At 38.7% G+C, this 24446-nt stretch overlaps 1 protein-coding gene across 50 annotated transcripts in view; it reads left to right on the forward strand.

Annotated features, from left to right (window-relative positions):
* The window catches only part of nrxn3a (neurexin 3a), a 387994-nt gene that overhangs the window by 315508 nt on the left and 48040 nt on the right, over positions 1-24446 (forward strand). For 40 of the 50 annotated variants that reach the window (XR_001478762.2, XR_001478763.2, XR_001478765.2 and 37 more), the window contains 3 exons: positions 8190-8361; positions 22001-22090; positions 24020-24327. Coding sequence is in view for 44 of the 50 variants with exons in the window: in XM_015350360.2 (XP_015205846.1) it covers positions 8190-8361; positions 22001-22090; positions 24020-24327 (570 nt within the window). In the remaining 6 variants the exon portion in view is untranslated. The remainder of the gene's footprint in view (positions 1-8189; positions 8362-22000; positions 22091-24019; positions 24328-24446) is intronic. The other 10 variants (XM_069192981.1, XM_069192987.1, XM_069192982.1 and 7 more) reach the window with 1 other exon arrangement.

Here is a 24446-nt window from a genome sequence, read left to right on the forward strand (position 1 = left end):
TTAAATGTAATTTAAACAACAAAATATTTGACACTTTCATATTTGGCTGATTTTTAAAATTTCCACAGTGATATTAGGCATTAGGAAAAGGCAGAATGACATGATGTGAGTACAATCGCTTGTCAGGCTTGTTATTTTGAATTACAGCAGCCAAAGAGAACACACTGCAGCTCTGGCCCAGCTACAGTGCTGTGTAATCATGTAGTCTTAGAGCAGATTCCGAGAATCCACATCTTGTTACTATATATATATAAAACTGCATACAAAGGTTTTGAAATGAAAAACAGCTTTAAATGTTGTTGTTTTTTATTAATGTGTGTACCATTCATGTAAGGAACTATTTAACTTTCTTAAAGCATAACATGTCAGAAACTGCCAAGTGCCGCATGCCCTACATGTATTGAAGGTTGTAGTGAATAAAAAACACATTTAAAGGATGTTTTATTTTACCATGTCAGTTGCAGTTGGTTAAGGAGCTGTCAGGTGTAGAAATGAGCAAGAAACAATGTAGTTTGTAGGCATTCATTATAACATTCTACAGATGTCTCATGTTATACAATATTGTTTTGAAATTCCCATCTGCTCTCTTGTCAGTACATATTATCTGTCTACCGGGAAACCATAACTCTTAAACAGGCCTTTTTGGAAGGATTTAAGGTAATGTGGGTATAGTACTTTTGATAAGATGACTAGTCATATGATAGAGAATAGTAATATGATACTGTAGATGACATGACTAGTAATATGAAACAAAGAATAGCCAAGTAGATCAGACATCTGCTAATACTATACTCAAATGTATGAATAAAAATATATAACTGTGCTCATACTGTATATAAATTATTAATGCGTGATCATTTGTTAAAAGCTTGATTGTTAAAGATTTATATCTTGTCATATGGAACCCCTAAATTTAATGGGTACGGCAGTTTCCCAGTTGAACTCAGTTGGTTGTGTGTGTGTGGAATTTGTGTCTTTGTGATGCCAGTGTGTCGTGTCAGTTAGCATGGATTTCACGAAAGTAAAATTGTTGAACTGTCCTGAGTATCTGAAAAAAATAAAAATCTCAGAGGTTTAGCTGAAAATGAACAGTATGGCATGTTTGTGCTACACTCTAACAATCTACAGTTCTTCTGAGTCTTACTATCCATTAAAGACTTACAGTAAGTGCTTAGTGATCTGATGAGACTCACTGTCCTCCTAGCCAAACTCGTCCAAGCAGGTATGATGTTCATTGAGCTTAAATTTCAGAAACACTGTTCCACCAATTTTAAGTGAAAATGATCTCAAATATCATTATAAATAATTATGAGTTTTTGTATGTTTTAACATGCATGTTGCCTTAAGTAATGAATAACCCAACGTGGATTTAGATTGTTGAAAATGGTTTTCTCAGTAGAACAAGAAAATTAAAATGATTTAGCATTGTAGGCTATTTACATCTCTGTGGGTTTGTTGAAATAAATACAACGCTTTTCAGTGCACCTACTAGAAGATTGCTTTTAAGACTGTAAAAAGCTTATCCAAACCAATGATTCCATCCTCCACTTTTTTGTTTGTGACAAGTGTTTTGTCCCTTCACTTTAGGTTATTGAAAACCAAGCTTACTGCTATTGTTTCTCTAAAAAAGGCAACAGTAATTTTTTTTCAGTGCAGAGCAATTTTCTTGTTTCAAAATTTCAGATATGAAGTACTCTCCACAACACTGATTTGCACTTTGGTGACTTGCTAATAAAAAATAATTGGAAATGTCAGTCATTTTATACAGTGGTATAATCTGGTGTTGGTTGGCTGGCGAGAGGTGAGAAAATAAAAGGAAATAAAGTCTGGAAGGAAAAAAATGAATCTCTTACTGTAAACCATTTGTTTGCTCAGAGTTCTACAGGACATGCAAGGCCTTTGTGCTTCATGCATCCTGTTGCTTCTTGCTCTAGCTGTAGTGGAATAAAATGGGCTGCAAGTATTATCAGGCTCCACTTTCAGTGCTATGAAGAACACTGTAAGTGCCAATCATTGTTAGACACCGGGTCAGTTTGCAGTCGCAAGTAAACAAGCAAAGAAGAAGAGGAATGAGCTTGCTCTCTATACATTAGTACAGCTTAATTTTAAGAACGAGCTTGAAGAGAAGAATCTCTTGTGAAATGAGGACAGCTACAAGCCAAAGTAGCTTGGGAAATTCTTACTTTGTTAGTAATTAGTACATAAAAACATAAGAAAGGTGATGAATGAGGGGAGGCCACTTGCCCTGTCTGGCCTGATTGGTAGTCAGCAGTTAATTGATCCCAGGATCTCATCCAGCCCTTTCTTGAAAGAAGCCAGGATATCAGCTTCAACCACGTGGCTGGGTAGCTCGTTCCACTCTCCCTCTGTGAGAGACGTGTCTGCGGTTCACTGTTTCAAATGCACTTTCCTCTTCTGCCCTCTGGTTTGTGTTGCACTGCATTGACTGGTCTGTGCATTCGAGAATTTTGAATATTTGTATCAGGTTCCCTCATTGACTTCTCTCCTCAAGACTAAAAAGGTTCAGTTCCTCCAGCCTGTCACAAGTTTAAGTCTCAGAGTGCATCTGGTTGTTATTCTCTGGATTGATTCCAGAGCAACAATATCTATTTAAACAATATCTAATTTATCTATTAATATCTGTTTAGTAACAGAAACTGTACAAAATATTCTAAACCCGGCCTAGTTAGTTCATTATACAATTTTAACATAAAATTCCTTAATTAGGAATCTATACTTTTTTCCTTTAAAGCCTAACATTTCGTTTACCTCTTTATTGTTTTCCCACATTGTCTGTTCCATCATTTGCATAAAAAGGTTTTTAGACATGTAGCCTCAGGATCATTGTTCCCCATTTTGTATTTACTTTTTGTGCTTTGTATTTACTATACTTGCATAGTGTATTTTTTCCTAACTGCATGCAAATCTCTTCTCTTGTCTAAACATCAGGTTCCAGGTGTTTGCCCAGTCTAGATGTTTATCTAATTTTTTTTTTAATGTAATTTGCTGTTTCTACAGTATTCGCTAATCCTTCTAATATGGCATCATCTGCAAACGTGACTAGTTTACTAACTGTACAGAAATCTAGATCAATTATATAAATGAAGAGCAGTGATCCTAGTACCGTCCCTGTGGTACACCACTGAATGTATCACTCCATTGTTGGTTGCTTGGCCAAAGAACTAGAAGAGTCACAAAGTGGCATTGTGTAGCTCACACAGATTTTCAGAAGTCATCAGAAAAGAGACCCTTCAGACATGCATTTTATACACTGTACAGTATATGCTGTAAATACATATTATTTTTAAGAGACATTTGCACTGCAATGACATATTTTTATGCCTGAATAAACAGTTGCATATAGATTAGAGTATATCTCTTCAACTATTTTACTTGCAGCAAAATGTCAGCACACAGCATTTAAAGTGAAATAATATATTATTATAAGGCATAAATCATATAATTTCATGGGTTAGAAGCATAAAAGCACAATTTAAATTAATTTAATTCCAAGCTTATAACCTATTTATTTATCCCAAATCAATGATATTTTAGAATACAAATCACATTGGGAGGATACTTTTCAAGTCACCAAAATCTAGTAAAAACCTTTAGAGTGTTCTTTTTTCAAATCCCTGATGTTTTACAAACTATCTTGGGTGAGGCACTAATCTTGTACCTCTGAGCAAGGTGCTTCCCTCAGATCACAACAGTAAAATATAAATTTATTCAGATGGATCAATGGGTACAAATGTGCATCACTTTGGATAAAAGCTTCAACAAAATAAACTAATAATGGCATTTTCAGAAAGTGTCTTCTAAACTAACTTGAGGGCACTGGCCTAGTTTCTTTTAAAGATATCACTAGTGATAAATGTGAGAGATGGTGCAAAATACCTCCTTCCTCCAATTTATCATCTATTGCGCTTCTGCAGAGATACTGATAACTGGTGATAAGGCCAAATCAAATGGAGCATGAATGTGAAATATCACCAGTTCTACTTGTCAGAAGTCTATTTTGATCAGTTTAGAAAAAAAGGGGAAAGAGAAGAATAGCAATGAATGCTATAGAAGACTTCCATAGTCATCTATGTACATCCAATATTTAAACTACACTCTCCAAGGCCTGGTCTAAAATTTTAAAGGGCTTATGTCACAGATCATGATTAGCTATACATGCTCCTAGACTGTTTTATACAGAATAGTCCAAGAGCAGGTCTAATCAGGGTCTTTGCAACCACGAGTAAGTTTAAAATCGGACTGGAAACTTTAACTGGTTTTGTTCAAAAAAGGTTTTCATTTGAAATTGTCCTCAAGCTGTGATGCTGCAAGACCTGTAGGGAATGGTGCTTGTTTGTCCCCGTCAGTGGGGGGGTCAGTGAGCTGTGCAGTGCAGGAGCAGGGTCTCCAGCCAGGTGGAAAGGCGGATGAGTTAGACCAGCGGCTTCCAGGCCACCACTCTGTGCCTTTGCTACAGCATTCTCGGTTCCAGCATTACGCCACCAACCCAGCCGAAGGACATGAAAAGTTCAGAAACGCATATATGAATTTTAATTATTGCACAATTCTAATATGTAATTACGGCTATTAGCAATAATAGGTCAGGTTTTACCCAGAGGGCAGCAGCAACATGAAGATTTAACATCTCAGTGTAATTGACAGGTAGTGAACGTGTCTGAATTTGAGACCATGTGACTCAAGCATGCTGATCTCCTTTGGTTCAAAGCCCTGTTCATTATAAAGTGGATTAAAATGCATTCTTGCTCTACAAGCCCATAATGTGCTGGCCAGACCTTCAGGCATCTTGGAATTTGAAAATGTAATTTGAATTGCCCTTTTGAGTGTTCATCTGCATCTTTCCTAACACTTCTTTGCCAATAGAAATAGCAGGCTTTATTTGTGATTGTCAAAATGACAAACAGACCTGATTCATAGCATATTAAAACAAGGATTTTAGACATTATTAAAATTGCCATGAAAGCAATGCCTTTCTAACAGTAGCCTAACATTCTTTCTTGATACAGGATAAGAAAAACAGCTGAAGCTTCAAAGAAAGAAAGCTGTCAAAGAAAGTGAAATGACATTGTATTGCATACTATAATCCATCTCTATCTATGATTAAAGTTCACCTTAATTCAAAGGTGCTTCTCATTTTATGTGTTTCCTGTCCTATATTATGCAGAAGAATGTGGTTCAGCAATCCCTCATTATTTTTCTAACCTTTTATTCCAGATTGAGGACTTGTTTTTAGACTTGTTTTTATAGAGTATCTAGTTAAGTAGCTTTGTGTCTTACTCAGTTACCTAAATCCCTTTGTGTGCTTTTCCAAAAACTTTTTTTAAAACAGCAGAAAATTGAGTTGAACTTAGACCCTAACCTTAGTAAAAGTCATTCATTAAACTTTAGAGATTAGCATAATTGTAAAAACTATAGTTCATAGCATTATCAGAAACTGTAATTATGTGTGCTTCTGTCTTTGGCAAAACATAATTCTTGGTTCCTCTTCCTACCTGTGTGTATTGAATAAAAATAAGCAGAATTTGCATTTTTGCAAAGACCAAAATGCAAATTCTACACTAATAATGGACAAACTGATCTCGTAACTGTATATTTTCTTCTGATTATGAAGCTTTCTTTCCATACCTGGGTATTTTCCCTTATTTTTCTGTCTGTATTATACAGTTTAGTGCTTATGTTGGATTTGTTACACTTTAAATATTATTTTTTACAGTATATTTATTTTAGGTGGCTGACATTTATTCATATGAAATTATCCTAATAGTGGATAATAGTGGAATTACTGGTTCTCACAAATGTGGCAGATAAAAATAGGTCTACAGGGTGAATATCCCTTATGTATTTGGTATTTAGCTCAGTCTTTCTAAGCCTTTACTTAGAGCATAGGGAATCCATTTTTCTCCATATCTTTGCAGCAGCAGTTCAGTCTTCCTGCTCATATTAAGCATGCTCTTGGATGCTGTCTCGAAGCTCTTTACAGGCAATGATTGTCCAGATCATCTCTTGCTGTCTGATCCCTTGGCAGCAGAGACCATGCCATTAACAGGAGGAACACAGCATGTGTGACTCCAGACAGCTTTTCATTGCTTCATTGGGTTCTTGCGCTATCAACAACAGTAACTTACCAACATCGCCCCACTACAGAGAAAGCTTGTCTTGTATTTATGGAAACTGAATGCCTTTGGCAGGAGGGAATAATGTAATGATGCTTCCATTTCAAAAGACTACATTGCGGCCAAGTTTTTCTGTAAATTACTATTCTGTAAGGTTTAGTGAACTTTCAGAGCCTCCATACCAATCCATCGGGCAGTTTTGCTACAACAAGCTTCTACATTATTGAATTGACAATAAGAAGGGTCAACGTATGATACCTACAAGGGTGCTGTTAACATAAAAGTAGTGCTTTGATGCGCATTTGAAGAGCCACAAGTTGAGCAGACTTGCCACCCATAACAGATAATCACAGCATATTTTAACAGTAAAATACATTTGATTCTTTGGAGATTCATTTTTAACAAATCTTCTGCTATATATTTTATGTTAACATCTACTCCATAATTTCTGATGACCTCTACAGCAACGTCTTACTTCGTGCAGAGGATGTGTTCCAGAAGAAGGGAGTGGAACTCAGCATTAACAGAGGCAATTCTAGCCTGGGCTCAATGCAGATGTGTTCCTAGGAGCTCTGTTACTTACTGTATATACAGTAGATATATATGTATTCTTATATACTGTATGTATGAGTAACATGTCAGGGCTTCATTGGGTATCAGTAATGGCATTGCAGGATATAATAATTACACTTTATACTAAAAGGAGTTTATATTAAAATCTACTATAGAAATCCTGAAAATGTGGCTCTGTCCCAATCCCTTCAGTGGGAGCTGGAGTAGGTTAACCACCCTCACTGCCTTCTCTCCCCCAGCCTGGCAGCAGCAGGAGACCTATGGGTGGAACCACTCCTGCCAGTCTGGCGGGCTTGAGTCTTCTTTCTTCACTCTCATTGGCTGACAGCTGGAGGAGCTTTTTTTTACTGTTTCTTGCCTTTAGCACAAATAGTAGCAGGAAGCACAACTCCAGCCTGCGCTAAGTGTGCTCTAGGTACTTCCTCCTGGCCTGTGTGTGTATCACAGACAGACAGACATTCTGCGTTTTTGCAGGTGGAGTACTTAAGAAAATGGTCAGGCCAAAGATCGCTAAGCAGAATCAGCTCTAATAGGAACAGTGCTTAACAAGGCAGTATGAGATTCTCTGAATCACGTTACATAATTTTAATCATTTTTCAATCCCAATAATTGTATTATTTTGTTCAGAAGGACATGGCGGTGACGCACGTTTTTGTTGTCATCATCATTATCAGTTTTTTTAGGCTTAACTATTAGCCATAACGTTTTTTTTCAATTATTTCATCACCTACCTGCCACGTTTGTGCACGCCCACACAGCCATGTGACTGAAATACAGACACAGCCCCCACTGGCCATTCATCTTCCTTATCTCTTGCTGTTTTATTTAATGGCATTGATCTGGTCCACTTTCACTGCATTATTTAGATCAATGAGGCAGATTCTTAGCAGCAAAACGAGGAGATTGATGGACGATGAATTGTTTTCATTAAGAGGACAAGTTTATCTGAGGTCTTTAATGTATTAGATTATTCAAGTCCCTGTTAGCACCGTGCAGGTGGCAGAATAAGGAAAAGTAAGGGAAAACGTTTCTGGTTGAAATAAATGGTCAAGTTCATTTTTGCAGTTATCACTGTATATACTGTATATTACCAAACACATAAAGGCATACGCAGATAAAACAATTAGGCTCATTATGAAGAATTTTTAGTTATGCATTTTTAAAAAGGCTTATAAGAAAAAACCTACATTTTTGTTGTGCAGCTGAAAAAAACAACACAAGTTTTATTGCTTGCTTTAATGAAACCTTCATACTTTCATATTAACACAGGGAGAGGTGTCTGGAAATAATGGTTCACACAATTTGTTGCTTAATTATATTTTGCACTTTAGATAATTAATGGGGCATTTCATACTAGCCATGCATATTAAAACCCTTGAGTTTTGAACACTTTTTTAATCACAGTATCCATTATGAAAACGTTGGGGTGGAGAGGTGCAGAGAGAATGTTAGTGCATTGATCTAGATATTCTTGTGTTTTCCTAGGAGCAAGGCAAGATTGGTGTCACGTTTAACATTGGAACAGTGGACATCAGCATCCAAGAAACGAGCGCCCCAGTGAATGATGGGAAATACCATGTGGTTCGCTTCACAAGGAATGGTGGGAATGCAACGTTGCAGGTGGACAACTGGCCAGTCAATGAGCACTACCCTACAGGTACAGTAGTTTCACGCATCACATGAGCAACCAGAGAAAACCATTTCAAATACAGTACTACTAAACTAAAGTTAAACCGGAACAGCATATGCTTTTTATCAATTGACACGGACAGCATTTTGCTTCACTTTCTATAATTGCCTTAATTTGTTTTGTGAAGCAAAGAACCTATTTTTTTCTTAGCCCAATTAGATGATAGCAGATGGCCTCTGTGTACCTCTCAACACTCCTTAGGCAGCTTCCTGTACAGAGAGAAACCGTCAAAAAAGACAAATGGAACCGGTGTGTTTTGACATCAAGTTAAAAAGGTTGTACTGCAAGGTATTAAAAACACAATATACTGTACCCTATGTGTGTTGGAGCAAATGACTTTTTATTCACTTTTAATGACTTTCAATATATATATTTTTATTTGTTTAGGACCATTGTCATTCAATTCAGGTTGCCAAATCTAGCTTTAGCAAAATGACCTAATAAATATCTGTATTAATATTATGATTTGTGTATGCTTTCCAAAACAATGGTGCTGTGTAAAGTAGGCAGACAATGGAGGTTTTGCTGATATCTGGTTAGTGAGCAGAGCTTTGTTACACATAGGTGTGTGCTGTTCTGGGGGGGGTTCTTCAGACAGTTGTACTCCATGCTTTTCTTGGTTGGGTTCTGTATATTGTTTCAGTTTTAGAAGAATAGGTTGTGATGTCACTGAAACATGTGGAATGGAAGTGTGCAAGTCCTATTCCTAATTGAACTTTTTTTGCTGTTATTATTGTTGCACTGAAGCACTGCAGGTTTGCTGAGTGTAGTAGTCAACAGAGTATGGAAAAGGGGGATTTGGAAGATGCTGTACATGACACACATTAATCAGAGCTTGGTTCAGTCTTGTCCAAGCCCCTGATATTTGCTACTCTGCAATGATAAATGGGTAATGGGGATAAGCAACAATTTATTTTTCAACCCCAAGAGGGTGTCGTGAAGAGTAAACTATGTTATCGGGTTCTGAGTCACAAATAATGGCATTCCATAGCCTGCTGATGCATGCTCACTGTGTGTGACTCTAATGTGTTATCAGCGATGCATCTGAGAACCCTTCGAGACAGGTGCACACTTGTGACTCATTTGTCATCCTCCACAGTGTGGTTTCATACTCTTTTAATATAACATTATTTTAATTGTGTGTCAGGTTTCAAGCCTCTTAAAAATGCCTTTGTTAAGTAGATGAAACTATAGCTGGTGACATAGCAAATCTGAATGGTTCACCTACACGAGAAGCACTACCCGTAAGTGCTTTTCGTATAAAATATTTAAAAAACTGTGCCGGGAATTGCTTATTCTGATATTTGTAATTCCACAGTATTCATGCCTGAGCAACACCAACCATTGTTTCCCCATGAAATTCACATTTCTAGAGCCAACACAGCCAGGCTAAAATGCTGTGCATCCAATCTGTTGTAGCTAAAAGTGTCAATTTTCCCTGCATGTTTTACAAATCCTCCAAGATGTGCTACAAATCAATTCACTCATTCTCTATCCCAGTTGATACTCTGAAATGAGTGGGTGATCAGTTGGCTGTTATACATTAGGCAAAATAAATATAAGCTATGCATGGATTTCTTTCATTATCATTGATTGAAAAACACAGTTCAGAAACTCATAGTCAAGTCAGCATTACAACAGATTATTTCATCGGGTGTTTCTTTGATGTAATATTATGAAGCTATTATTGGAAAGAGAATTGTCAAGTTACTTTGGAAAAGTCTGTAATTTGTTTTATTGAAACCTGGATAACACCAAGCCATGTAATAATTAAATACAAATGCCAACCAATAGAGCAGCCACACTAAGTAATCTTTTGACTTTTGCCCTCATTATTATAATATCAAAGTAGAACGTAATACCATTAATGCGCTTTGCAAGTTCTCTCATGGTGATAACATTTCAGAATTTAGCATTTTTAATCAATAGATCTCATCTTAAAGGCATGCATCATGCTTTGCTTTATTTTCTGTATTGCAAAACTGATTTTCATCTACAGTATGACCAGTAAGCCGCTTATTAATGGCAGGAGTCTTGCAGCCCATGCTTTTCCCCGAAAGACCAAACCAGACACCAACCAGCTGCAGGACACACTCAGGTGTACAGAGAATCTCAAAGACGGCATGCAAACCCCACACAGCAGGCACCCTGTCTAGAGCTGAACCCAAAGCCTGAGGTACAGCACCCTTTCCCACCATGCCACCCATTAGAAACTGACGGAGCACAAAACTCTGTAACCCGCAAAAGGGAGATGCCAGCACATACTTTTCCCTGTCTGTGTCTGGACTGTGAAATTATATAGGTTTCTACTTTATCGCAAGAGCAATTGCAGTATTACATTATGCCTTTCAGGGTTGTTGCTTGACTAAAAGTGTTTTTCAGATAAAGTTTACTTAACGTACATTTGCAGCTCATTTGCAGATGGTTGCCATTAGTCAGTAATTCATTCATGACTGATTTTTTCTTCTTTAACAGCCCTGTCATTTCTCCTGTAATTATAGGTTAGTGTACTAGCTAATAGACTTCAGATCAGGCTTGAAATGCTAATGTGAAAACTGCAGATTGTTCCTAGTTCCTTCAATAAATGTGAATGAGATTTAAAATCCTTATATTCCAGTGCGGAGGACTGAAGCACTATGAAATGTACACAGTAAAGTCAGAGTGCTTTGTAGAACATCAATTCACAAGTAGACTTTTTATTTTTACTGTGTAAATACTCTTCAGTCTCTACAGTTAGCATTAGCACTGCTCTTCTTTTGTTTGTTTTATTAATGCTACTTTCTCTTACTTCTAAATGGGTCTGTCATCAACCTTAACAGTGCTGGATTATTAAGTTCTTATTTTTTGCTTAATTTCATTCTTTACTTCTGAACAAAGAAAAGAGTGAGATAACTCTCCACACAAAAGGAAGACACACATAGTCCTGACCTGTCCCTGCAGTGTCACACAAGCAAGTCACTAGTTGGCTCAGAGGCAAAGGTCACCTGAACTCACCCAGCTTCTAGATGGCTGCTATCTTGTCTTAGCCTTGTCACTTGTGCAGAAGAATGTATACAGTATCTACCTCTTTGCTCACCCATGTCACAGTATATCCAACCTCAGTACCTCTGGTATATGTTGTACCGTAGCATTCTGCTCCTGGTGATGAACTTCCAGGAGTGCTCCTCCACCTTTCCCCTTGTCCCACTTTATGCATGCTTACAGCCTTAAGGAAGACAGTAGAGGATACAGCTATACAGTATACCTTATACTGTATGTATGTGTTATACATACATTATATCAGAATAGTATTACTTACTTAGTACTTCCAGTTCATATTCATTTAAATTTTTTTAAAAATATAAAAATAAAATGAATGGGCACTCCTTTGCTTTATCAGAAATATTCTTTAAATGATTGCCATACTTCAAATCATTAGGCCTTTTAATGCTGTGGTCATCAAAGCTGTTCTCTTCTGTTTGATAGTTAATATGCAGGTGGTGCGATCAATATGCTCAAAACAGCAGAGGCATTACTGTATGAACAGACTAAGCAAACAAAGTCTCATGTTGTCTAAGCTTGTTTTCATAAATAGGGCCATCACCACTTGGACTGTCAGGCCTAATGCAGTACGCACAGCTTGGCATAAGGTAAAGCACCAAAGGCCTCCTTTTCTGCTCAGGCAGTGAATTAAACTGAACCACACTCAAGCACAGATGAATTGTTTGTATGTTTAACAATTACAGATCACAGTGTCAATTAGAATGTTGCCAAGTGTCCTTTCCTGTTTGTAAAGAGGCAAAGGCTTCCTCTTCTTGGGTTTACAGGACTAGGCAGAAGCCTGTTGTACATGAATCACTGAAATGTTAGCTCATTTCTCACTTTCTATAAATTTCTGAGCTATCATCAGAATGCCTTGCATGTCTCAATGCAGTAGCAGGCTTAAATTGTATACTTTTATGAGAAACATGCCGTGTTGCAAATTCAACTGCAGGTTCACCAATTCCTTGTGTTTTATTCTACCTACTGTATGTAAAGCTATCAGGATTAAAGTATTAGATTAATGATAAACTGGAAGTCCAGAGCAAAATGAGGAGTATTTTCGGAGTACATGGTATAAATTCTGAGGATTTAACGTACTGCATTATAAAGCCTAGAATTACAATTATTGTAGATAATACAATACAAGCAAAACTTGCCAAAATACCTAAGGTAAAATGATAGAATATAAGAAAGAGTTAGAATATAAAAAAGAGTCACGCCCTTATTTCCAGGCATTGTGACAAACTGGGCTGAGCTGCAGTCTTTCAACATTCCTGTCTCCTTGTCTCTCCTCCTGTCCTTACCTGACAAAGACAGGAGAGTTCAAAGATTCTGCAGCAGTCCAGTCGGATCCTGTGTCTGTGGCAGAGGAGAGGCAGGCTGGGGCAGCAGGAGAAGAGGATGTGTGCACCAAAAAGGGCCAGGATTGTGCAAGAACAGAGAACAGGAGACAGGCTGAGGGAGAGGGAGACAGAAAGAGATGAGGACAGCCAGAAACCAAAATAAATAGAATGTGACACACCTCACTGATTTTTATTGTTTTTCAAAGAATTTTTGCTCTAAGAACTGAAGATCTTTTTAACATTTTTTTAGTGTGGTCGCAAGGAAGCAACATTGTAAAATAAAACCTAAATTCACTTTCTGAGAATGAAATACTCAGTCCTTTTTTTCTGCACACATTCTCAGGTTTTTTTAACTTGATGTACGGGCTACTCCCCTTCCTTTAACCTTGTTTTTTTTGGCTCCAGAGCTCAGTGGTGGCTTCATTCCTGATCTCATAGATTTGGTCCCTTGTGATTGAATTTGGAGGGACACAGTTTGAAAGCACTGTCACCCTTCGTCATGCGACAGGACTGTCACTGATGGAATCGGACTAGATTTCCATCATGAATGATATCTGCAGAGCAGGCTGTGGCCAGCCTCCTTTGAGTGATATACGCAATGTGAAGGATCAATGAACCACAGCTGGGGAGCGTGTTTGGTATCAGCAAGACAAGGATGTCCGAGGTATGTTTGATTTACCTGCATAAGGACAGGCTTACGTCAGCTTTCAGTTCTTGGAGGGTTTTTTGGTCCTCAGCTGTTTTTGACAGCTACAGGCCGCAGTCCCAGGTAATGACTGTTGACAGGAGAGGAAGTTACCCACAATTATGGCTGTAGCTGATGCTGTGTCATTACTGTGCCTTTCTGTGTCCCAGTCTCCAGGGTGGTGAGGTTTAAATCAGTGCTGCGTTTTAGATGTCAAAGGCAGCAGGAAGGCAGGATTCTGGGGAAATACTCGGCTTTTGTCTCTAATGGATCCAGCTCGCAGGATCCTTCAGGTTTTCCGCTCTGTGCCTCTGTGCTGCAGGTTCCCCTCTGCCTCTCTAGAACACACTCAACAATTTCAACTACAGCATCTCTGCCCATTTCCTGCTGAGTTAGCCGTGCAGAAAAAAACTCATTTTATAAAAGAACAGTCTGTGTAGATTGGCTACACAATTCTATAAATAAGAAATGGGCATTTTATGTCAAATGCGGCCACACACGTAAAAGAAAATCGTATTTTTTACCGTAACCAATTGTAATGTAGTTATGCATGTCTTCAAGTTTGACGGTATCCATAACTTTGTACCTCAAAAAAATTAAAAGCCATTTAGAACAATTTTGCATAGTCCAAGCATCATAATGTGAGTTTTATTATACTCTAATTATTTTAAACATCATTTTTAAAAGTAGGATTTGGAGGAGAGAATGGAGTCAGGTCTGAAATTAGTTACAGTGTACTCTGAAGAAAAGTGCAGATAATTTAAATAATAATTCTCTGGTGCCTCCTAAGTTGTAGGCATATATTATTGCAGTGTGTGCGTGGAGGGGGGTGTTCTTAAAAGACAAAATAAAAGGGCAATCTTAAAAGGCCACATAGGTGCTAAGCATAGGAAAATGTAACAATGATGTAAAATTTATGGAAAGAAATGGAAGCACCTAATGATTCTTTGATTCTCACTTCTAAATATAAAATCAGTGCATTCTCTTAATTTCAAGGTTATTTTTGGTCCATTGAATGCTAATATTCTAAATTCTTATTTTAAAAATATTTTTGTTATATTGCAGAATGCTTGAAACTCAGAGTTTTCCCATTCATTTTCATTCTCCTATTCAGTTTGTCCAGACTTCACTTGTTAATATTGTAACGCAACGGGGGCTCAGGCGGGCGCCCTTGCCGCATTAGGTCGACCCCCTCACCGCCGGGGGCTCGAACTCGGGACTCCCGCGTCTCTCTGCAGCGATCCAGCCCGTTGAGCTAAAGAGAGATCTCTCTACAGCCCAGTAGTTGTAGTCCTGCTATCACAGGGAAGGGCGGTGACATCACCTGCTCTGGTACGCCGGCTCTTACACACAGTGCTTGTCGGCCGTAAGCGTTACACTCTCCCCCACTTAAATCGCCGTCCCCAGTGAAGGGCTATCCCATCCCGCTCTGACACCAATGTAACGCAACGGGGGCTCAGGTCCCTTGCCGCATTAGGTCAGCTCCCCACCGTCGGGGGCTCAAACCCGGGACTCCCGCGTCACTCATCAGGGACCCAGCCTGGTGAGCCAAAGAGAGATCCCACTTCTCGACCTAATGCAGCAAGGGCGCCCGCCTGAGCTCCCGTTGCGTTACATTGGTGTCAGAGTGGGATGGGATAGCCCTTCGCCAGGGACGGCGATTTAAGCGGGGGAGAGTGTAACGCTTACGGCCGACAGGCACTGTGTAAGAGCCGGCGTACCAGAGCAGGTGATGTCACCGCCCTTCCCTGTGATAGCAGGACTACAACTACTGGGCTGTAGAGAGATCTCTCTTTGGCTCACCGGGCTGGGTCGCTGCAGAGAGACACAGGAGTCCTGGGTTCGAGCCCCTGGCGGTGGGGGGCTGACCTAATGTGGCAAGGGCGCCCACCTGAGCCCCCGTTGCGTTACACTGGTGTCAGCAGCGGGATGGGATAGCCCTTCGCCAGGGACGGCGATTTAAGCGGGGGAGAGTGTAACGCTTACGGCCGACAGGCACTGTGTAAGAGCCGGCGTACCAGAGCAGGTGATGTCACCGCCCTTCCCTGTGATAGCAGGACTACAACTACTGGGCTGTAGAGAGATCTCTCTTTGGCTCACCGGGCTGGGTCACTGCAGAGAGACACAGGAGTCCTGGGTTCGAGCCCCTGGCGGTGGGGGGCTGACCTAATGTGGCAAGGGCGCCCACCTGAGCCCCCGTTGCGTTACACTGGTGTCAGAAGCGGGATGGGATAGCCCTTCACCGGGGATGGCGATATAAGCAGGGGAGATCTCTCTTTGGCTCACCGGGCTAGGTCGCTGCAGAGAGACGCAGGAGTCCCGGGTTCGAGCCCCCAATGGTGGGGGGCTGAACTAATGCGGCAAGGGTGCCTGCCTGAGCCCCCGTTGCGTTACAATATGTTTAAATGCCGTTACTACCTTCTGCTACCACTCTGTAACTACTCAAGGAAATAACTGCTGACACATGTTCAAAATGGCAAATTAACCTTGAACTGTGAACTCTGAACCTACACTGTCACCCCGTTGGGGCTACACTTTGGTGAAACTGGGCTTCTTCCTGTATGTAATGCGTTTAACAATCTTATGAGATGAAAAGTGTTCTATAAATAAAACAAGTTATTATTATGGTTCTACCAATTTAAAATGCAAAGTCTTAAAATACTGAAAAGGTACTGGGGCTTTGCATTATGATTTCTTGGCTTTTGAAACTAAGAACATCCTCTGTGGTCAGAACACTCTCAGATTTTAAAGACTTTTTTTGAAGACCAGTGGATAAAATTGCTTTAAGATCTCTTACTGGGTCACAGTCTACTGACCTAAAGAAATTCCTACTTCCTACAAATTCCTACAAATCATTATGCTGAACCATCACCTCATAGGGTTAAGAAAACAAAATAGATTTCAAAATGCTACTGGCCTTATCTGTGAGGATTTAAGGTAATGATTTCCAAGGTATGCGATAAATAGCTTGTATCCTACAAGCTAAATACAATTACTCCTATCAAAAACAGAATCTTTCGCCCTCATACATCTCTCCAGGGAAAAAGATAAGCTTTCAATATGAGCTGTAGGCCTAATCCATGATTAAATGAAACCACCCAGGATACTGAGATAAATGCTCTTTCCCATTGTCTCTGAAGATATTGAGAAAAATCTTCATGGATACAGGCATTTCCTGACAAGAATTCTGGAATGTGGGGAGGAGGTCTGAGACTAATGGGCAGCTTTGAGAGAGCTCATCCATAAGGAGGTAAATGCATTCTTGGAAAATCAAGTGTGTGGTCAGTGGCTGACCGGTTAGAAAGAAATCAATTTAAGTATAATCTAAAAATGGATCTGTGTACTCTTCAGACCTGCTCCTCTGATGAGACACCTGAATAAGTAAGGAGGCCTGAATCATCCAGGACTTATGCATTTACTTTAGTGTCTCTTGAGGAAGAACCCTGGAGGATATTTCCATTATTTCCATTAACCCTTTTCTCTGAGATGCTCCTGGGGGGAACAGAACAATCCATTATTTCCAACAAGCTGTCATAACAAAACAATTCAGACAGAAAGAACGCAAAACATGGAAAAAAAGAACACCAAGTTTATATTTTACTCTGTAGTCTTACCAGTCAATTCTGTGAGAGGAAAAGTAAAACCTGAATAGATGCTATCTACCAAAATCCATCTGATTCGTTTAGGAATGCCCAGTTTCTGCACATAGTGTTTTTGTTTTCCTTTGCTGTAATTCTTCCAGATTCATGATTGCATGTGAAAAACAGAAAAGGAGCCGGTAAATGCACTCACCCACACCCCCAAGGGTTCAGCTGAGATCCACGTCAGAATTCTGAGCCCAGGGAATAGCACTCACCAACAGCGACCGTGTGTCTGAGATACTGTGTGCTGTAACTGGCCCAGGGCTGGGATTGGTCGGCCAGGGCTCTCTCAGCCAACAGCGAGCCTATCCAGGTGCCGGGAAGTGATGTCACTGAGGGATGCACCCCTCCTCGAATCAGTGCTAATCCCCCTGTGTGACACTGCAGAGCTGGTAGCATGTCGGAAGCTGAAGGGCTCCCTGGATGTCTGCCCTTCCTCAATCAAACACCCAAACGTCAGTGACTCTAAACTGTTACAAAAAAGATGTACTGTACCTACACAGGTCTTGTCAGGATAAACAGCTCATAGTCTGCATAAATGTGTGATGATTTTCTGTCTGTAAATCTGGTTAAAGAATGCCCTGGTTGGCATGGATAAAAAGTAGTATTATTGGCATACAGATCGACAGAATATAACAAACTGTGTTTCGACAGGGAATGAATATTTAAAAAACTGGCAATATTTTCATACAGCCACCTTATGACAAAGGTTTGCAAAATATTTCACAAACCCATCTGATGAAGATGAACAAGCAATCACTCACACGTACGACAACAAAATGTATAAGTAAAGGAAATTACAACTTTATGTGGTACACAAAGCCATTTGATACCTAAACAAATGCTGATCCTAATCAAATGCGACATAACTATTACTTGCCAGGAATTTACAAAAACATCTCATCCCAGCTTCATGGCAGTTTGATTTTTAAGTATGCGGAAAAAAAACAAACAGGACTTTTTAAAAAAATTTACTTTCTAACATGGTATAGACTTCACATTTTATTGGCGTGCCTTTACCGATGGTTTTATGGTGTGCAACATCATTCGTTGGATTTTTTTACCTTAAAATTATGCATTAAGTGTTTTGCATTGACTTTCTCACAGACTGGGCAAAATTGCTTTATCCCTTTCAGCTGAGTAAAACAACAACTGAAAAAACAGGCACCACCTGAAGAAAAATGTAGTAAACTATAAATATATAATTACCTTTTTTGAAATGCTTCAGTTCGTCAGAGTACTATGAAATGGAATGTAATTACTAGCCTGTGATGCAAATGCTGTTCAAGAGAAATGGGTGATGAATTTAAGGGTTTGTCTTGTGCACAGCAAAACTTTGAGCACGATCTGACAGCTCTGTTGTTGTTGCACCAACAATATCCGTGTTCACAGCATGAAACTAGTCCAGCATCTGTGAAGACCCTTGCTGTTTTTAATTGGTGAATTGTATAACTGATCGCTGTAGCAGGAAGTTTTTGGTTTGATATATTAATGCTACAAAAATGCTGTAATTTAGAACAATTCTTGCAGGACTATGACAGAAGAAGGACAAGAAATAAAAATGCAATCACACTTTCTTGTCTTTTATCTGACAATGTGCTGGTGAGATTGATCTGCCACGCTGATTGCAAAGATGACCTGCTCTCAGTGGTTCTTCTCATCACCCGACTATATTTGTTCAGGCTTCGACCATGAGTAATGATCATGCTTGCTTTCCGCTGGTATCCAAGCATGGCATTAAGGCGCAGTGTGCTGTTGGAAGTGATGCCCTACTGGGAACACATTAAACTGCACTGCTGTTCATGCTACACTTTACACATTCTTTGTGAGAAGACTAGTGTGCTAATGTCTGGTGGTCTGATTAACCTTAAAAAAAAGCTCGGTTTTGCCCAATAAACATCATCTCCCTTTACTCTCTTCATTTGTGTTCAAACATACCCCCACACAAGGTTGGTAAAATATTTTCAGAGTTTTCAGTTTAACCTCACCTTTCTTAAAAATGTTTTCTTTCTATTGTATATTTATATATATATATTGTAATATTGACCATATTGCCTGATACTTACTGTCCATACTGTTGGACTGTACCGCAAATAGTCTTTTTGGCAGTGTGTAGCTAACGACAGCAATAAGCAGAATTTTATTTAGAGATTATACACCTGTAGGTCACTTTGTCATCCTGTGCTGAGAACCACATAACATTTCTTCGGAAGATTTTAATTGTTTACTTTTTTGCCCTAAAGTAACAGTTTAGAACAGTGCTTTTAAAGGGAAGTGATGAAGTCACAGTGTCCCACTTCACTCTCACAGCACTGCTATTGGGCAGTTTGGATGTAATGAAGAACCACACAAAGAGTCATTACTGATACTTAATTGAACCAAACTTTCTGTGTCTGATGAAATATTATGTAAAGGTAAGATTTTTAGGGCAAAGTGCAAAATTAGTGTAAAATAAACTGCAAGCAACAAACTGACTGCAAAGTCTTTTCTAGATGTGTGTGTGCTTGTCTAAAGCACTAGTATTGATATACATTACTAATCCACAGTGATCCTCATATACAATTCAACAGAGGGACATAGCGTTCGCACAGAACACTCTCATTCATGTTAATCATTTCTGAATGCAAACTATTATGGAAATGCTGTTTGTTGTGTTTTGATTGTGCCAGAAGGAAAACAGCACTCTTTTCCATAGATTGCTGAGGACACTCACGATCATTTTCCTGTGGTCAACATAGTATTTCCTTGTGACACGATCAACTGCTTTGTTTTATCCAAAGCCGTCTGTCTGCTTTATTATGAAGCTTTTTTTCGGGTGTGCTAAGAAAAATAATTTAAGACTGACCGCCAACACTCTGGAGAAGAATTCCTGCTGTGCTTTTTCTTTGCCTTTCCTGGAGTTGGTTTTGTGTCTCGTTTGGGGAGGAATCTTCTTGTATCTATTCTGAAACATTAAGGACAGAATAAGAGGCTGTGTTCAATATTCATATGTAATGTTAAATACTAAAATACATGGCTACCATTAAGCTGTGCATGTAAAAGGTTGGAAAAGGAAATAAGCTGAAGCAGATAGCTCATATTTACACCTCCTGGCAATATTTAGTTTTAGAGATGAAGTTACTTCCTCTATAGGGGCTCAGTGAATATGTTCACAGTCTCTTGACTGGATCAAAGGCATAAAACATGCTAAATTTTTATTAACCCTTAGTCCTTTGTGATCACATTTTTCTCCAACCTATTTCGGCTTCCAGCAACCTTTGATGTTTCACAAAGCAGTCAAAATCAGTATTTGTGCCTGTTTTATAAATAATTAGTTTAGTCAATTCTAATTTATTTTCAATTTGTGTTATTTGCTGAAAACAATTTAGTGAAGTTTCATATGCTGAAATACAGCATATCATACTTACCACAGATTATTTCAACCACTTACTGTAAATTGCTATTTCTTTTAGATAATTTCGCACAAACCTTATTTCACCTTCAGTAGTATAAGGCTATTTCAAATCTCTGCTAAACTGTTTCTGCTTTCCTACAATTCTGTGTTGTTCAGTGTTTAGAAACTGTTTTTTTTTAGCTAATTCTCCAATTTATCATACAGTAAATGGATGTATAAATTCAGAGTGTGGGTTGTTTGATTCAAACATTTGTGAAGCCTGCATTCTGTAATAGGATAAGAATTTAGAAATCTATACCCCATATTTTTTGTATGTAGGCAGTTGTTGACATTCAATATAATAAATAAATATTGCATTTTCGTTGTTATAATTATTGTTATTATTATTAACAGGGTGAATCTGTACAGTACATCAGTGTGCTTCCTCTGACAGGTCTGTGGCTGAGGGCCAGTACCACACACAGAATGAGGCCCTTGCTCTAGTCACATGCTGGGCTGTACTGTACTGTATGCGCCACCTGAGTGCCTTACCTTCCTGTCATGGCCTTGTGCTGCACTGGTTCACACCCTGTGCTGGTATGTGATTCCTACTGTGCTCGGATGCTGCCTCCCTGGTGGTACAACTTTATACTGTTGGGTGAACAGCAGGGCCTGGAAGCCTACCAAAAAAACACACAGCTTCCAGCCAGTCGTCTTGACTATCTCTGACACACCCAGGGCCTATCTGAACTAAACCCGCTCTCTTTTTTCTTCAGTTCTGGCCAATGCTATCATTTTAAACACGATTAATATTTTATTGATTTATACATCTAGAACATATATTGTTTCTATACGTGTAACTATGAAATCATATCTTTTTTATGTGTAAAATCTATATGCACTATTGCTGTTCGATTTGCTGTTTCCTGTCCAACCTCTGTGATAAAAGGCATATGCTATTCAGCAAAGACACCATTACGTTTTATGATCAGCATAGCACTTTTTAAAATTTTAAAATGTCAGTCTTTTGAATATACTGTAACGGCTTGTCTTGAAATCTTCATGCAACATTAAAATATTCAGATCACATATGCGCAGCATTTTGTCAAAAGAAAAGTAGATTGCATAATGATTTAGTGAGGTTGTTGAAAAATTCTTAATGCCGAAACGAATATGTCCTCAATTTATAATCTTTCATTTAAAAATGTTTATTTTCGTTGCTTGCAACCTCAAAGAGAACCTCACCAATACTTCAGCTGATGAGCTTTTTGAATGTTACTCCATTGAACTGAATAATAGGGGCCATAAATTTTAATTTTCATTAAACTTAATCTTTCTGAAGTCAGTACTGTAAGGGAGATGTAGAATGTCTTCAAATTCAGGAAACAAAATGAAAATATAAATGCCAGTGTAATAAATAACTTCGCTTAAAAAATGGCTAAACTTTTTCATAAAAATGTTTAAAAAACTGTTCCAAAGGAAAATGTGCTTAAATAACCATTGCCCTTGCCGACTGTTTCAAGCTGTTTTTTAAACTTTAAAGGCAGCAGTGATTATGAGCGTCTTCAAATGGTAAATAAGAAAATCCCATTCAAATATACCCGGCCCGTAGAGGAATGGCTTCAAGAGAAAGGTAACCTTTATTAAACTTTTAAAATTGGACAGATTATTTTGTTTGTTTTTTTACCTCATAAATAAACACTAATAAAGCCTGCAATAAATGTCAGTTAACCAAAATCATTTTTCGTACTCATAAATGAATGTTTTAATTTATGTTCCAGTTTTATTGTAGTTTTATGTTATGTTTCGTTGTCTAAATCACATTATAATGCATTTCCATCCAACTCAGTTAAAGGGACTGGGACTGCGTAGATGTATACAGTGCTATAAATAATGCATGAGCAGGTGTATAACTATTTATAGCATGCTTAAAATATTTAATTTAAAACTTGTTAATTAACTTTTAACAAACCAGACAAAATCAGCCTGTCATAATTCATTCCCTCTAAGGTACATGTACAATTCTGTGTACAAGTAGATCTGTCAATAATTTACAGGTCAACAGAGATTCTGATGCAGAAGTAATTATTCTACTTAAAATGTGTCTTTTTTTCTGAGCATAATACTTAGAGGGAATGCTGCATGAATTACCATTATGGGTTAATATCATTATAAAATGCATTTAAAGGTCATTACTTAAACTTCCTAAGTAGATTATAAAGTCCCTTTAACAATCTCTAAAACACAAAGCTATTTTCAAATCCCATTATAAATGCTTACATGCATGAATCAACTTGCTATGTGGTGTATGTCTGTGAATTTTTATTTGATGCCAAATGTAATTGAGTTGTGAAATGTGTCACATGACAGTTTTATTAAGCATGCCGCTTAGTAAGGTATTGGAGTATCTACAGTGTTTTGAATTTCAGTATATTCATCTGCACGGATTTTGCTAAAAGGCAATCAGACTAATTTGCCATCCATTGCATCTGTTAAATGTGTACATGACCTCGCTGTGCTACCCACCCCTGAAAGCACGCTTTTGTAGAGCCCAACTAAAGTACATCACAGACAGACATGCAGGAATGTTCCACCCAAGTCTAGTAAACCGACAGCAAATAACCCTGGTTTTTACTGTGCAGTACAGTAGATGAGATGCAAAATGTGAAAAACAAGTGTGATTAGCCTTTTAGCAAACAGGTACTAGGAAATGGGCTTAGCAAATAGGTTAGATTTGACCTCTTTCATAGAATCTTTGCATTGATCAACCCTCCCTTTCAGATCACAAGGTAACATTTTTTTACGTCTTTTTAATGTTGCCTACCAATTTCTTTCACTGACATACTATTTCTTTAGTATGTCAGTGCTAAAAGATTTATGGGCTTGTGTTTAATCCATGATCTCACTAAAGTGCCCTCAAAGGTGTAATTTGGAGCAGAACATAAAAATGTGACCTTTAACTGACCATTCTGTCTTTTTCTTGAGAACCCATAATTATGATTTCTCAAAATGATGACCTTTAGGCCAAGATAACGTAAGATGTCTGCCTTCGACCAGATGTTGTGATCTGACTCTGTGGCAGGGCTGCTGCCCCTCAAACAGAATTATCGACTCTCACAGATATCAGCCTGCTGTTTGGGTCAAGGTTTTTAAGCAAAATTAAGCCTTTAAGAATCTCATTTCTACTTGTTTTAGTCTCTGGCCTTTGATTACAGCGTTTTCAGCTCCTCATTTTTGATGATTATAGATTTTCAAGGAGAGGGAAAAAAAAGCTGTAGCACGATTAAAAAAGTGCTCCGTTAGAAACATCCTTCACTTACAGAAGCCTATACAACTGTTTTCACAACAGTAAAAGAGAGATGAGCTATGTAATTTACTGTTGTGAAAACATTCACTCTATCTGCAGAATCATGGAACACATGTAAATATCAGCTTAGCTTTAATTGCTTAAAGAGACCATTATTGTTGATTAAACTATCTGTACCCAGATGAAAATTAGAAAGTTGTGATGTTGTCGCTGTTTAATATTTTGTATCCCTTTTTTATTTCTTGTCCTTCCCAGGCCGGCAGCTGACGATCTTCAACACCCAGGCAACTATAACCATTGGAGGCAATGACCGAAAGAGACCCTACCAGGGACAGCTCTCTGGCCTGTACTACAATGGTCTCAAGGTGCTGAACATGGCCGCTGAAAACAACCCCAATATTAAAATCAATGGGAGTGTCAGACTAGTGGGCGATGTTCCTTCTGTCCACGGATCAGCCACAACGACCTCCGTACCTCCAGAAATGTCAACCACCTTCATCGAGACGACCACCACCATGTCCACCACGACCACCAGAAAGCACCGGTCTCCCCCCACCATCCAGGTATGGTCCCCGCACTTCCTGCTTCCTGCTTCCTGCTTCCTGCTTCCTGCAGATACAAGTCCGTGAAACCCAGCAGACCAGGGTGAGCAGGGAGCATTAGAACAGAGGTGGTCTGGTGA

The sequence above is a fragment of the Lepisosteus oculatus genome, chromosome 8 (assembly GCF_040954835.1).
Source record: "Lepisosteus oculatus isolate fLepOcu1 chromosome 8, fLepOcu1.hap2, whole genome shotgun sequence".
Classification (NCBI taxonomy): Eukaryota; Metazoa; Chordata; class Actinopteri; order Semionotiformes; family Lepisosteidae; genus Lepisosteus; species Lepisosteus oculatus.